The sequence below is a fragment of the Pyrgilauda ruficollis genome, unplaced genomic scaffold (genome assembly GCF_017590135.1).
Source record: "Pyrgilauda ruficollis isolate IOZ18807 unplaced genomic scaffold, ASM1759013v1 scaffold16, whole genome shotgun sequence".
Lineage (NCBI taxonomy): Eukaryota > Metazoa > Chordata > Aves > Passeriformes > Passeridae > Pyrgilauda > Pyrgilauda ruficollis.
The window spans coordinates 7453662-7469475 of record NW_024514764.1 but is presented as its reverse complement, the minus strand read 5'-3'; the positions used below and the strand labels follow the sequence as shown (position 1 = coordinate 7469475).

Here is a 15814-nt window from a genome sequence, read left to right as displayed (position 1 = left end):
GGAACTCCAGTTACTTGCCATATGTCTCAGAAATGTTAAAGTGTGAAAGAGACTTTACCAAGTTTAGTGGCACTGAGAGCCTGATGACACAAATCCCTGCTTGCCTTTGTTTATTTTCTGTCTCATTAACTGGAACAATAAATGGATGGCGGTGCCCTCGGGAGACCAGTACCTGGCTTCCTGTTCCAATTGCTCTTCGAGAGAAGCAATTTTGGCCTCCAGAGCAGCAATTGTGGCTTTGAATTTGTTTTTCACAGCTCCCTCCATCTCCTGCAGCTTGCCCTTTAGCTCTTTGTTCTGCCTCTCCAGTTGCTGCCGAGCGTTTTCGTTCTTCTGTGCAGTTGAGCGCTCTGTTGCCAGCTCATTGTTCAGCTGCTCTGCCTGCAAGGTGGGAAGGGATGCTGTCACAAGTGTTGCATGCTCTCACAAGTGTTGCATGCTTTCAGACAAATGACAGGTGGCAATTTGGGAAGGCAGTCCTCCAGATACTCAGAACCACAAGCAGCTTTTGCTGGAATATTAACAGAAAGTGCTGGAATGAGCTGTACCTGCTGTACTGCTTTCCTCATGCGGTCACCCATTGCCTCTATGTTGCTTTGCTCCTCTTCCAGCTCTTCCTCCAGTTGAGCAATTCTTGCCTCCAGGCGCCGTTTCTCATCCTGAAGGCTTGTCCTGGAAATTTAAATTTAAAAAGTGAGTAGTTCTGGCTCTGACCATATGTTATGATTGTATTATGAACTGCCAATAATTCAGAAAATAACTAGATATTTCAATGGAAGTAGTCATATGTGTGCATGGTGTCTTGTCAAGAGCAGATGGTGTTGGGAACAGAACAAAACTTCTCTTGGCAGCATTCAGAGCCTTGTGTGTCATTTGGTGTATTCCTACCTTCCAGAGGCAGCGCTTGCAAGTTCCTCTGCCATCTCATCTTTCTCCTGGTCTGCTTGTTTGCGAGCTCTTTCTGCAGCAGCCAGGTCCTAGAGAAATGGAAAAAGCAGCATAGTAAGGAAATGAGTAAATGTTCAGATAGTTATAGCATGATTCAGAGGACTGTAAATTTTCTAAAGCTGGTATGAGATGGGTTGTCTTGTTAACAGAATAAATTCTTGTCATGTCATAAATCCTAGCGAAGTACAATGCAATACACTTTATCTAGCCTGTCAGCGTGTTTCTATTTTATTTGTTTTAGTCACAAGATGGCCATTTAATACAGGTAGGAATAATAGCACTAAGCCCTCAAGAATTTATTGCTATTGAAAACAGTTTGTGTTGGATCATACAGTTCATTTCCCTTTAAGGCTGGCGATCTGTACTTTCTTCCAAGGTGATTTTTTTCAGCTCAATCTGACTTTGCTCAGATGAAGATCCAACAGCTTTAGTGGAGTGTGTGGAGCACATGGAACTTGTTACAAGTTCAGTCCCTAAGAGCTGTTAGATTACTTCACTGCCAGTTCTGTTTTGCTACTGAAGGCCATGTGTAATCTCCTTCATTCTGCTGCAGGTTTCCCACTTTACCTCCTGAAGCTGCAGGAGTTCTGCTTCCAGACTCTTTGCTTTCTTCTCATTTTCTCTGGCTGTAGCAAATATTTCTTCTCTGGCAGCCCGTGCATCATCCAGCTCTCGTTGGTAGTCCTTCATCTGAGCCTTGTTGAAAAGAATAACAAATTTGTTACAATTTCAGTTGAAAGAAATGTGGATGGAACAGAACACATACACAGTTACATTGTCATAATACTGCTGAAGTTATTTTTTCTGCAGAGATCTGGTAGCGTATGTTGGAAAAATCTGAAATGCTATTCCAAGGAGGGCAATGCTTGCATTTGAACACTGCATTTTTTGTAATGCCTATTGTCCTCATGTCCTCTGAATATTTGAGTACATGTATAGTCTTAATGTTTCTGATTAAGAAAATTTTTGCTGTTTAGTTGTTAGCATGTGACAGAACAGTTGGTATGGAGGTTTAAAGTATAAACAGGAACATGCTAATTCAGAGATAACCTGATTTCTGAACAGTCTTTTATGCTCAAGAGTCAAGTGTTAGAATCCAGATTGAAGCCCTGGAATAGATTTTATCTTACAGTCCTTTCTCTTCATGTGAATCTTTGTTTTCCTCCATGTGGGTAAGTCAGTAGCAGATGAGTGTTAGTTAGAGAATCTGTAAGCTCTCTACCATGATGAAATTTAAGATTTTAATCATTTGTTCTGTGAATTTTTTCCACTGTCATTCAAACTGAGCATTCAAATACTGATATTTGAATGTGGCAGTCTTGTTAAAATTCCTTTCTGACCAATCATCTGTGATGGGCATCAAGTTCACAAATGTGTCACCCAGCTTCTGTATTGTGGCTGTATAAGACAAAGCGGTGGGAAAAAGTGTCTTTTTGGGGTTACTTACCTGTAATTTGCGAAGCTGTTTGATGGCTTCTTCCCGACCTTTGTTGGCAGAGTCAGCCTGGCTCTCCAGGTCTTTAACATCCATCTCCAGCTTCTTCTTGGCAGCAGCTGCCAGGGCACGTTGCTTCCGCTCATCTTCCAGTTCCGTTTCATATTCATGGAGCTGATCATTCAGGAAAACAAGTTCCGTTTAGCAAAGTCCTTGGGGACTCATAAACACTCTGTCTGAATAGCGTATACAGACCCCATATCTCTGTTAACTGTGACTTCTGTACAAATTAGTTTTATCCTGTTTTCATCTCCAGTGCTTTCGTATGCATTCAGTGTACCTTGAGAAGGCAGCTGTATTAGAAGTTGTCTTTTTTCACTTGCACTGAGAATACAGGGAAGGTGGTTCTGACTATGTCAGAAATAACAATTCATATGTTTTATACTATTTTGGTTGTAGAGTTAAACAGCTACATTTGTTGGTAACTGTGCATCTGCTACTGAAACAGGGACCCCCCCCCCCCCCTCCCCCCGGCTTTCTCTAGTAAAATAATGCTTTCTTTCTTCCTCTTCTTTTTTTATCACCATGTTCAAGACAATGTAGTGCTTTTGTTTCATTAAAGTTAGTGAGGTGCTTTAATAATGACATTAGGTTGGGGCCTTTCAACTGGCTTGGTTAGATATTTCCAAAGGCAGTAGGTGGGAATGGTACCTGTCTGAGGAGTTGTCTTTTCTTCTCCTCATTCTGTTCATCTCTGGCTTGTAAATCTCTTTCAAACTGGCCTTTCAGAGCCTGCATGTTAACTTCCAACCTGAGTTTGGCATCTTCTGCAGCCTGTAGCTCATCCTCTAGCTCTTCCAATTGTGTCTTCATCTCTTCTACTTGCTGTTCAAGGGTCCGTTTAGACTTCTCCAACTCATGGACCTTTCAAGCAATGAGAATTTAATAGACTTGTTATGACAAATAAAAATAATTCTAGTTATACACAGTATACCTGCAGTATAGGCCACATTTGAAACTATCAGGTGTGGACAATGAATCAACTAATTTACACTGAAAATGCAAAATTGTACTTGCAAAACTGTCTTAAAATAACGAGAGTCTCTTTATCCCAATCTTCTGTTTTTAATCTAGTCAAATATCATAATTTAATTTATTTAGTATTAGCAGCAATATAGTCATATGCCTGTAATAAAAGAAGTGATTGGCAATGCAGAAGTGGAAATTTACTGCAGTTATGTAAGTAAATATAAGGCAGGTGGCAAAGTCAAATATAACTAATAAAATAAGATTTGCAGAGTTTACTATTTCAAAGAAGTGTAATAAACTGATAAATTATTTAGAAATCAATTAAAATCTTCTTTATGCTTGAAGTTATGTTCAAAATAAACATACCCTACAGTTACTTTGCCAAGTCCCTTGAAAGTTTGGACTTAAATGGAATAACCTTTGAATTTTGTATGTAATATCTGATCTTGCTGAATGGATTTGTGTGCTGCAGAGAATTTCCCACACTGAAAACAATTATATCTTTTTTTAGCTGCTATTTTAAGTTATTGTTGTGGAGATTGTTCTAAGGCCAAAACTTACATTCTTGCCAACGTCATCTTTGGAGCTAACAAGATCTTCCATTTCAGCTTTCAACATTTTGTTTGTTCTCTCCAGTTCTTCTTTGGCTTCCAAAGCCTCTTCAAGTGCTCGAGCCAATGACAGAGCCTTTGTTTCCTTTTCTCTAGCTTCAGCTTCTGCTCTGTCCCTTTCATCTGCATATTTTGAGGAGATGTTCTTTTCTTCAGCTAGCATCTGTGAAAAGATAGTGTCAATACAGGAGGTCATTGTTAACAGGCTTTTCTACTGCAGCTTCTTGTCAGTTGTTAATGACAGAGAAGGATCTCTGCTTTTGATAAAGGCACATAAATAAAAAATTAACAATTTCTTTTATAATTAAATTTTAGTTAATTTTTTGTCCCCTTGTTCCAGTGGACACTGTGAGTTCCAGACAGATGATAACACAGCAAGGGAGAATCTGAAGTCCATACCTGATCAAACTTCTTCTGTTTCTTCTCCAGGTTGGAGACCAGCTGACGCTGGTTGTCCAAGTCCACCACCAGGTCATCCAGCTCCTGCTGGAGTCTGTTCTTGGTTTTTTCCAGTTTGTCATAAGAAGCAGCCTTTTCCTCAAACTGTTGTGTGAGACTTTCAATTTCTTTCTGAAATTTCTTTTTGCCTTCTTCCATGAATTCTACTGTGGTGGTAAATTCCTGTATCTTCTTCTTAGAGTCAGAGAGCTGAAATTTGAATTCAGAGGACAAACCTTTGTAGCTGTGACAACAAAACTCGGCAGAGAGACAAAAAACTTGGCCAGGAGACAGCTAAGACCTGAAGCTTTCCTAGTCTGACCTGTGTGAACTTGGTGACAGTTACCCATCACCCAGCCTTCATAAAATGAGGCAGAGCACAGACCTAGGAGGCACATACAGGCCTTGTGTGCAAGACTATGTGTGGAGCTACCTTGCATTTGTCCCTGTCCTAGAGATAACATTTTAAAGGGCAGGGGGACTGCTGTCTCCATTGTGGAGCACCACTGGTGCCATCTGGGCTAACAGCACAAATTCCCTGAAGGTCCATGTGCTGTGCCAGGATAATTCTACAGATCCTCTGGAATTGCCAACACAGCTCTCAGTGACGGAGCTAATGATTTAACTATGGCACTGATACCTGTATTGTCAGTGTTGAAATATGTCTCTCCAGATTTTGTTTTGCTTCTACTTCTTCATCCAACTGCTCCTGCAAGCTGTTCTTGTCATCCTCCAACTGGCGGAGCTTGGTGGACACATTGAGCTTCTGCCGCGTTTCTTCCTGAAGCAGCTCCTGCAGTCAGCACATCAATTGGCAAGACAGTCATTAGTTTAGGTCTTTTTATTGTGCATTTTATGAATATTGTAGGTGAGCTGATCTTGGATGCAAGTTTACCTGTGTATCTTGTAGCTGAGATCCTAAGGCTGCAACATCTTTGGTCAATTTGATATTTTTGCTTTCTGCTTCATTGAGCAAACTGGTGACATTTTCGACTTCCACCTGTGAGATGCCACAAAGAATAAACTCAGTTATTTTGCAAAGCTTTGAAATCTTCCTTAAACTTTAGTTTCCTTGGATTTGTCTGAAATCTTACCTAATGCAATATTTGCCTAGTTTACCATAGTGTTTATTATTCTATATCTAGTCATGTTTGTAAAGCAATAATAGTATGTTCTTTGCAATGAACTGCAAAGGAGAATGGGGATTTTTGATGGATTTTCCTTCCTCTTCCCAAGTTTGACAGAAGTTGATGAATTTGATTATATTTTCTTATTTATCCACCAGCTTAAAATAAAGCAAATCTTACTGCAGGTATGAACAGGATGTAACAATAAACTTGATTAGTATATCTGGACATTGAACATCTACCAGAGAACCATTCAAAATGATCTTTAGTTATTTCTTAAACTGTAGCTAAGTGAGCATTCTCCTTTCATTGTCATCTTTTCTGAGCACGTGTTTAATAGCTGTCTAATACATTTCCAAAAGCCATATACCTGTCAATCTTCCCCACCACCCAAAAATGAACAAACAGAAAGAAACTGTCAGATCTGCATCATGGTCACTGAATCAGTGATGGCATTACAGACTGCAACACGTACAGAGGGGTGGTGAGACTAAAAGCTCTCAGGTCCATGAGATGAAGCGGTTGTAATTGATTAATTGTGTGGTTAATGAGGTAGGAGTTTAAGATAACAAAAAATGAGCATTTTGGCTGCAGGGCCATAATTCCTCTAGATAAACCCTCACAGAACAGTATAAACTGAGCTTCTCAGTCCCACGGTGTCACAGCAAAGCATCAAACTCCTTCCTACCTGTAATTTATGGACTTTTTCATTGAGTTCTGTCCGAACACGCTCTCCCTCAGTGTATTTGGACTGTAAATCCTGCAGCTGTACTTCCAGCTTCTTCTTCTTGTGCTCCACATCTTGTTTGGCCTGACTCAGGCTCCTGACTTCATTAGCCAGATCTGCATTGTCTTTCTCCAGTGACTGTTTGGTCTTATCCAAGTTTGCTTTAGCCTACGAGCATGTGAAGAAGTGAATAAAGATGATTTATAAGAGGAAATTGTGTTACCTAGGAGGCAGTTTTCAATGAGATGGATTTCTGTTTACCCGTTTAAATTGTTCCAGCTGCTCTGTCAGCTCTTCCACAGCCTGAGTGTGCTTTTGCCTCATCTCCTGGACCTGGGCTTCATGGGTTCGAGTCTCCTCCTCCAGGGCTCTCTTCAGCACTGTGACCTCCTGCTCACGCTTTGCTCTGGAAGGTGACACACATCACTGGAGCAGCAGCAGACAAGAGCATTCCAGACCTACTGCAATGCTGGTATTGTACTGAGCCTGGGGACATTCCTGTGTCCCCCTTGTGCTACATATCCATACCTGAGCTCCTGCTGGGTGGCTGTGGTATCCAAAGTATCCTCAAGCTCTGTCTTAAGAGCCTCCAGCTCTTCACCGAGGTCTCTCTTTTGCTTTTCTGCTTTGTTTCTTGCAGCTTTTTCAGACTCCAAGTCTTCCTGGAGATCAGAAATTACAGATTCCAATTCACGGATCTTCTTGAGGGCGTTGTTCTTCTGAGTAGTTTCTTCTTCAAGCCTTTTTGAAAAAAGAGTGTTTCATTTTAGAAATTAAAAAAGAGTAATAACTATTTCACTTTGAGGAAGTCAGTATACACTAAAGATTTACAAGTTCTGTGCAAGAAAGCGCCAAAGAAAGGGAGACTGATGCAAAAAAGATCAGACAGCTGTACTTTAGCTGGATGCAATGTCTGGAGATGCTAATCAGTTTATTCAGCAAGTTTGGTTGAGTGTTTTCCCTCTTAAATCTATACAGAAAATCCGCTGTGATTCTGGAGTGGATCAAGATCAGACTCTTAATTAATTTTTGCCTATTGCCTATGAAGAGATTGTTACATTTCATCATATTTGACAGCACTGCCCTTGCCTATGGGAAGAGGGGTTTTCATTGATATCCGGAGGTAATTTAATAAAATAGATTATTTGTCTATGAACAAGCAGTAGCATAAGCATTTTTCACAAAAGGACATTTGGAAAATGGGGAAGCACATGGAGGGGATGAACTGAGAGATGAGATTCATGGCTGGAGCTTCTCAGTGTCTGGGAAGGAGCAAGATAAGTTCCAGCCTGCGCTTTCCACCATGTGCAGACCCAGGAGTGAGTACCTGGCCAGAGCAGCCTGCAGTTCTTCCTCCTTCTTGGCCAGTTGTGCCTTCAGGTCAGCAATTTGTGCCTGGAGCTCTGCAATCTGCTCGTGTAGATCATTTGCCTCCCCTTCCAGCTTCCTCTTAGCTTTGTCCAGTTCTTGTCTGCTCTTCTCTTCCTTCTTCAGCCGCACTGGAAAAGGAGGGGTTTTGGTCACCAGACTGTGGTAGTGCCAGGAGTCCTTAATCTGATCCCAAACTCGGGCAACAAATGGTTCTGGCCTCCAGTGTGGCTATGCATTTAACACAAGTCACTGTGTTTTTGGAGCAACATGCAATGCCTTATTTCTAGCCATCCTGAAGAATAATTTCTTTATCTTTCTCCAACATAAGCATTTTCCCCCTCATTTTTCTCTCTACTCTTTTATATATAAGGAATAAAAGGTTTCTGTTGTTTGGCACCATGGGGATTTGGTGATTACCACCAAACTGGGTTCAGCATAAAAACTTTGGAAATACCCCACAGATTTTTAAGAAGTTCTCTCCAGATTCTGTTGAGGTTGTTTTGTTCTGTGCCAAGGAAAAAGAAGAAATTCTACAAAACCCCCAATAAACTATTGTTCATGTTACCTTCAAGTTCGGAAATCATAGATTCATGTTTGTTCTTGAGCTTTGTAAGATTTTTGGCCTTTTCTTCTTCTTCTGCAAGATTTGTCGTTAGATCACTTATTCTTTCCTCAAGTTGTTTCCTTTCCTTAAGTAAAATAAAATATTTCTGTTAGCAAATGTGTCTGCCATTGGTGATCATAAATCAACTCTTTGCCAACCAAAAATGTCCAAGAGACTGTCCTTGTATGCTGCGTTTCTTGAGACTGTAGTGATACATTTCAATTTTTCAGTTACAGAGGAGCTATGGAGGGGTGTCTATGACTTCTATGTTCTTTAAGCTGCTGCTCTTAGAATCTTGTGCTCTCTCTGATGGCTGCTAAGTACAGGGCCCAGTTTACAGGAGCAATCCCTTGTAAAAAGTACTGGAAGACATTCTTACTTTCCAGTTTTAATCATGAAGTTTTGTTGAAATTAGTTGAAAACCAAGAGAATTATTTAGTCTGCTCCTGGATAAGAAGACATGTCTTCCACTGATTGTGCATAACTGCTGTAAATATTTTGCTTGAAAATATTGTTGCTACAGCAGATCTCAAACAGAGTAGTTTTACACAATTTTGGATTGTTTAAATGAGCACAGAAAAATTATCAGAAATGCATTTGATACAGGCTGGACTGATGGTCTGGTGTAACTCTGCATCCATGAGATTAGATAGTCAAGAGTATTCCTGTCGTTCTAGTGGAAGAGAAGGTTTTCTCTCAACTTTCACTATATTCAGAATAAGAAAGTGGACCCAGAACTCACCTTGCTTAGCTTGTTATTCTGATCTTCCATTACCAGAATATCATCTTCCATTTTCTTTATCTTGCTATCTGCTGCTACTTTTTCAAGTTGCAGTTTCTGCCTTGCAGCTTCTTCTTCTTCCAGCTGTTCCTCAAGGTCCTTTAGGGAAGGAAAAAGAAACCCACAAAACATGAATTCTAGAAATAAAATACTACTTCTACAGTTCTTAAGAAATGCTTAATTCTTATTTCTGCATGTGTAAACTTTGTTGTTTTTAGTAAGAACTAGACAATCTGTAATACTTGACAACATAGAAGGAAAGATTTGTTAATATTTTAGAGAAAAGATTAGGGTTGTGATGAGGAAGAAGAGAACTCTGGAGGAAAGAGCATCAATTGATTGTCCTTCTTTCAGTAGCACAGACATATATCCTACAGAGGGTTGTGCAGCAAGCACTGTCCTAGGATCTGAGGTTTTCCTGTCTCTGTTGTGTCCCAGTGAGATCCAAGTTATGGTTTGTATTTGTCACTCAACTCTCCTTACCAGCATTTGTTGTTGCATCTTTTTCTTCTCTGCCTGCAGCTGCTGGCTGCGCTCCTCCTCCTCCTCAATTCTGGCTTCCATCTCATGCAGGACTTCTTCCAGCTCTTGTTTCTTAGCAGCTAAACGGACTCTCATCTCCTCAGCCTCAGCATACAGCTCAGTTTCTGCCTGAAGCTGCTCTGCCAGGAGGTTCTTCTCTTCAACAAGCTGCACAAATAAAATGGAGAGGAAGTTAAGCTTGGAGTGCAAGCTGGTTGTTTTACTGGACATTCCTGGGGTACAGGCAGGCAGCTCCACCACACATTCTTGTGTGGGTCTTGGGCCTTTACTGGAGTGACTGGGAGCTTGTCTGCACTGACCTTCTGCTCTGGACCATTGCTATGAAGACAATCATGAGAGCAAAGGAGAGAGACATCTTTATTATAACAGCTTCTAAACATGGTAAAGGAACAGCTAGGGCTTCCCAGAGGATCAGAGCTGTAAATCACCTGTGAGTGTTTCTGTTCCAGCTCCTTCAATTCACTCTCTGCTTTTTGTTGTCTTTCCTTAGTTTTTTGTAGTTCTTCATCCTTGGCCTGCATTTCCTCCTCTTGGCGGGTGACTTGCAGCAGTGGTTTCACCTGGAAATGGAAAGGATTTTTTACGCATGTTTCCTGTCAGGATTTGTGTTGCTGAGCATGGTGCTTCAAGGAGTGACTGGCACTAATGCTAGTGCTGTCATTGCTCAAGACTGGACAGATACTGTCCAGCCAAGCTTGATGGGAACATCTTTAAAGCCCCAAGCCTCAGCAGTGTTGCTCTTGGCTGTCTCTATGTTAATTCCTGGGGCCTTGTGAGCACCTCTGCCTCTGATAGTGTCACTTATGAAATGTCTCTAGGTCTATTTTCATCCCTTGATAATGTACAAAAGTTACATCTGCATAGAAAGGCAATGTGCACACACAGCTGTGTGTTACTGCCTGTTTCTGGAGGCAGAGGAGATTACAATCAATCCAAGTAGGAAAAGTTTTCTGAATCCAAACTGAAGGCCATTCTTGAAACACCCCAGCCTCTTTAATAGGAAAATAGACTTAATTTGCATGAGTACCCAGCAGGAAGATGTTTAGTGTCTCAGTTAGGAATTCCCAAGCTACTTGGTTCCCCATAGACACATCACTCCGGATGTTTGGAAAATTCCATTTTACTCAGTGTTCTCATTATCCATCTCTGTGAAATTATTTCATTTTGTGGCAATTAAAAAAGTCTCCAAGCATGCAAAATCTTTTATGAATTTCTGCCTAATTAGATTGTTTTCTTCTCAAGTTAGAACTGCTTTTAATGTTAATGGCATTATTGAACTATCCAGAGTATCTCTAATCCCAAATTTTGTGAAACTAATGAGACTTTTGTCACCAGCTGCAATGGGCTTTGGAACAAGGAGTGTGCCTGACAAGATGTACCTTGGCATCATGTGCATTTGATTTCTTTTGGAAAACTGAGGAGAGATTTACTGATAGCAGTCACTCACTTTAGTAAACAGCCTCCACCACTGCCAGTTCCTCAGCTTCAGGTAGGCAGCACAATTTCTTTGGATAACCTTCATTGCAGTCAACTGTTGCTGTCTCTTGGCAAAGGCTCTGTGATTAAAAACATAAAGCAAATTGGTTCAGTCTGAGAATAGAAGGTGTTTGCAAGGTACACACATTAAGCAAAGAAACTCTGGCATGAGAGTCTGCTGATGAGCCACATGGTTTGGGGAGTCTGGCACAAATTCTTTTGTTGCTTTGTTTGCCTGTGCTTTCCTGAGGAAGGGTGATAACTCTAGTTAGCTATCTGGTATTTTATTTTAGTTTTTTGTCTGTTTGCATTCCATGGATAGGCACAGAGGTATAGATCTAGTTCTAGGTGTGCACACCTTTCCAGAGTACACAGGTGTCGCCCTGATTTTGTAAGACTTTGTTAAGCCTTCTGATGTTTACATACTTTCAACAAACTTTCTCACACACAGTTCTGTAAATAACCTATGTTTTGCATTCTTTCATGGAGGTGGAGAGAATTGATGGACCCTTGGTCTGTCCAGTGGCATTGGAGAGGTGGCACTGTCACCCTCCAATCCACTGTCACCTTTGGAAAACTATAAATGATGGAGTCAGAAAATAAAGCTTCTTCTTTTTGTTCCCCTCGAGAGCAGCAGTGTCTGTGTCATCATTTCGTGCCTTATCACAACACACAGGCACTCATATCTTGCATTGATTATTGTTCTTGAGACATATTTCTTTGTCTGGCAATTTGAAAGCTTTGACAGTATACAGAAAAAAAGGCATTATTGTTGATAGTTTTGTGGTGTACATTAACTGGGATCATGCTAGATGATCAGCGCTCCACACTGAAGCTGTGGAAGAAATTATTTTATGTTTTATAGATGCCAGGGGTGCTGCTAGTTGTAGTGCATAAGACTCCAGTCATGGCTTAGAATGCTCCTTTTCCTGCTGGTACAGACACGTAAATGTTTAAATGATGGGTCATTTTCTCAGCTTACTGTACAGAGGGGTGTGAGCAGCCTCACAGTGTAACTGCTTCCCTGTAATTACACTGACCAGCCTTTTCTGGGCTGGAGCTGAAACCTTCATTGGACACAAGTTCTAATGCAATATAACTAATAATGAAATGTCTCAGTATCTTCAGTTTGTTATATGGAACACTAAAGGCCCCTGCAGATACTCCGCTGCAGAAAACATTCTATTTGTCAGAACATATTCTTACTTTCTTGCTAGGTAGCCTCGGGACATAGCCTGGAAGGTGATAATAACATCTGTGATCTTCAGGTCTCTCTCTTCTTCCAGGTGAGCCAGAACACCAGTTCTGAAGAAGATTTTACTCTGTCCAATTCTGTACAAGTTGGGATCAAGCTCTAGTGCTTTCATCTAGAGGAAAACAGGAATATTTTTTAACTTCAGTGCTGAGGTTTAGGGTACTAAAAATCACTTCTCATTTCTGTTCAGTCTCAATGCTTTTATATAAGAAGTATAGGCCTAATTATAATAGGATCAAAAATGCTTTCCTCACCATGAGTATGCAAGCCTGCTTCCCATCCATGAATCCTTTAGGAATGGCATTTGCAGCGAGAATTTCATATCTGCCAAAAGATGCTTCTGTTAGGGAGTCTGAAGCACACTGGGTGGTTTGGTACAGACAGACAGGGGTACAGCCCTGCCGAAGGCAGAGCTGGGGTGGAGGGGCTCGTACCGCTGGCGGAACTCCTGGAAGACGATCCTGTTGGGGAATCCCTGCCGGCAGATGCGGATCCCTTCCAGGACACCATTGCAGCGCAGCTGCTCCAGCACTAAATGGGCGTCAAGTTTGCCAGACTGAGAAGGGAACAGAAGGTATTTTTAGCATGGATTTACAAAAATGTTACTGTCCACATGTCTGTGATTGAAGACATGGTTCAGCTCTGCCACGTGCAGCGAGCAGCTCAACAGGAGTAACGTGGCAGGAGTCTGAAAACCGAGCATCTGAAACTTACCCTTTTTTCATGATTTGGAATGATGCAGCGAACAAAGTTGGGATTGGTGTTCCTCAGGGTGGTCATCAGTTTGGTCAGCTGCTCCTTGTAGAGTTGTCCAACGGTACGGAACATGCCTTTCTTGGTTTTTGAAGAACTGGGGAGTGAGCTTTCACTCATCTTGGCCATTTGGTCCAGCCCAACTATACGGTCCACTGAAAAAGAAAGAATGGAACAGTTTAAATAAACTCTCCTTGCCTCACATCACACTCATCACTGCCATGGTTGCACTGCAGCTTGCCAAAGAGGACAGGTATATTTTTTATGCAATAGAAGCATTCTGACAAATGTACTAGAAGTCCTTCTTGGTAAATATTCTACTTCTGTCAAAGATGAAAAAATTTTGTTAAGTAGTGACAGAATGGAGCAACTGAATACCCAGAATATATTTTATTATGTCCATGAATTAAATAGAACTCCACAGAACTTACATGAGAGGCTTCATAAAACCTAACAATAACCTGTATTAAACGAGGTCCACAATTTTAAATATTCAGCAACATTTTAACAGTGTAATGAATAATATTTATTCTGTTGTTGAATATTATTAAGGAAATTTTTTGATAGTGCTTAAAACTCTCTAATGAAGTCTTTCATTAATCATGTCTTTAGAACACATTATTCTTATGTCTTAGTTCAGTCTCTTCTGTGCTTATCACATTCACACTTGTGTGCTGCCAGCAAGGGATGGCTGTCAAAAAGTTCTGGTAGGAGTTTCTCCCTTTAAAGCCCATCACCGATTTAGAGTAGTGATTCATACCATCCTTCCAAAGGTCTGCCACAAATTTGTCTGAAGACTGGTTCAGCAGAGAAGTCACATTGTCATTTAGTGGATCCATGTTCTTTGTCAGCCAGGCAGTTGCATTGTAGGTAACCTGCAGGGAACAGTGAGTGCTCAAAAATTTGCTCTTGATAAGAAATCTGGAGTGTCCAAGAACACAGGGCACTGTATTAACACAAAATCAGACAAATAATGTGCAGAAGTTTCTAGAATTGAGAGTTGAGTATTTATTCTCACATTAAAAAGTCTGCTTGTTAGAAAAGAATCCAAATTACTTGGATTTTCAATAACCTCAGTGATGGTAATTTTTGGTTTTTTGTGAGCTTTGCACAACCATGATTTGTAAATCTTATTTTATGTGTTGTGTAATTAAAGCACTTAATAAGCATATTTCATAATTAAAGCCATGTCTCATCAATGCAGGTACCAGAATATTTCTCTTTGATCCTTTGGGTATCAAAGTTCCCTAAGTCAAAACAGCTCAATCTGTCCAGTACCTTTCCTGCATAGTGCATTATACAGAACTCTGTTTTGTCCTTGAGTTGCTTGGGCTTCTGGAATTTGGGATGGTTGCCTTGTTCTGAAATTAGTTTCTCCACAAAGGATGTGTCAGTAGCCTTGGGGAACCAGCACTCTTCATCCAGCAGAGCCAGGACACCGGGAGGGTTGGTCTGCAATGGGAAGGGTACCAGATCAGAACAAGCAGAGGCACAGACAGAACACCACCTTCCTCACCCCTAAGGTTACAGATCCTTCCAGGAAATAAAGGATCTCTTGTTGTACTGACACATAGCTGATACCTCTGTAGTATCCCACCCACAGAGAGAGAATCTTACTGGTCTTTCAATCAGCTCGATGCAAGGTTGCAGGTCCAGGCCAAAGTCAATGAAATTCCATTCAATGCCCTCTCGCTGGTATTCCTCTTGCTCCAATATAAACATTGTGTGGTTGAAAAGCTGCTGAAGTTTCTCATTAGTGTAGTTGATGCACAGCTGCTCAAAGGAATTGATCTGTGAAGAGGAAAGAAGTGAATTTGTAGTGTTAGAAAGAGACTTCAAGAGTGAACTTAAATGACAAGATGGTATGTGCTATTTGGTATTTCTTTTTGCATATTAAAATAATTAAAATTTAAGGATCTATATGAGTTTAATCAGCTTGTGTCCCACAGTACACACCTCAAAAATCTCAAATCCAGCAATGTCAAGGATCCCCAAGAAAGAAGCTCCTTGTCTTTTTGTTTTATCGAGAGCTTTGTTCACTCGAGCCAGGATCCAACGGAACAGACGCTCAAATTTTGCCTTGGCCAAAGCTTCTATGGCAAAGTCTGCCTGGAAAAGGCCAGAGGAGATTGTAAGTGAAAGAAGAAACCCACTTAACTCTTAATTTCTGTAGAAATGAGACAGAAAATAGATGTTTCCCTTTAGACAAGATGTAAGGAGAAATGGAAATAAGAAAAGGGAGAAGAGCTTCAGGAGAGCTGAGCAGAGTGCACGTGGTACCTGCTCTTTGGTCTGAGCTTTCTGGACAACATCTCGTCCGACCTTGATCCTTGGGGTCAGAATAGATCTTGTGAAATCTGTCACATTAATACCCATCAGGTGACACACTTTTTGTGCAGCTAGAATTAAAAAGGGAGATTTTATTTCAGACTGAATTGCCTCTTAGGTGGTCAGTAAGTGTGAATAGGAGTAGCTCAGCAAGTATGCAGAATTATTTATCTTCCTTAAAAACTTCTCTATTGTAAATACAAGAGATGACGCCATAAAAGTAACACTTGTGATCCAGGCAACAAATTCACCATTCATCAATTTATGGATTCAAGATTACTAGAAAAGTTAATGATAATTGAGCTGATTTTAAGCATGGTTTATATTTTAAAGCTTGAGAGCTTCACAGATAATAGCAATTAAATAAAAAAATATTGATGAATATTGA

General features: G+C 40.7%; 1 protein-coding gene across 4 annotated transcripts in view; it reads right to left on the bottom strand.

Moving 5' to 3' along the window:
* Positions 1-15814, bottom strand: part of MYH11 (myosin heavy chain 11) — a 54697-nt gene that overhangs the window by 5897 nt on the left and 32986 nt on the right. For all 4 annotated transcript variants that reach the window (XM_041462721.1, XM_041462722.1, XM_041462723.1 and 1 more), the window contains 28 exons: positions 15379-15497; positions 15055-15207; positions 14716-14889; positions 14377-14550; positions 13859-13973; positions 13060-13253; positions 12780-12901; positions 12600-12669; positions 12297-12457; positions 11062-11170; positions 10043-10174; positions 9555-9761; positions 9033-9170; positions 8252-8375; positions 7643-7814; positions 6844-7056; positions 6577-6721; positions 6277-6483; positions 5357-5461; positions 5102-5254; positions 4423-4671; positions 3974-4186; positions 3095-3307; positions 2396-2557; positions 1516-1644; positions 889-977; positions 549-672; positions 173-381 (listed from right to left, as the gene is read on the bottom strand). In XM_041462721.1, the coding sequence (XP_041318655.1) occupies positions 173-381; positions 549-672; positions 889-977; positions 1516-1644; positions 2396-2557; positions 3095-3307; positions 3974-4186; positions 4423-4671; positions 5102-5254; positions 5357-5461; positions 6277-6483; positions 6577-6721; positions 6844-7056; positions 7643-7814; positions 8252-8375; positions 9033-9170; positions 9555-9761; positions 10043-10174; positions 11062-11170; positions 12297-12457; positions 12600-12669; positions 12780-12901; positions 13060-13253; positions 13859-13973; positions 14377-14550; positions 14716-14889; positions 15055-15207; positions 15379-15497 (4375 nt within the window). The remainder of the gene's footprint in view (positions 1-172; positions 382-548; positions 673-888; positions 978-1515; positions 1645-2395; positions 2558-3094; positions 3308-3973; positions 4187-4422; positions 4672-5101; positions 5255-5356; positions 5462-6276; positions 6484-6576; positions 6722-6843; positions 7057-7642; positions 7815-8251; positions 8376-9032; positions 9171-9554; positions 9762-10042; positions 10175-11061; positions 11171-12296; positions 12458-12599; positions 12670-12779; positions 12902-13059; positions 13254-13858; positions 13974-14376; positions 14551-14715; positions 14890-15054; positions 15208-15378; positions 15498-15814) is intronic.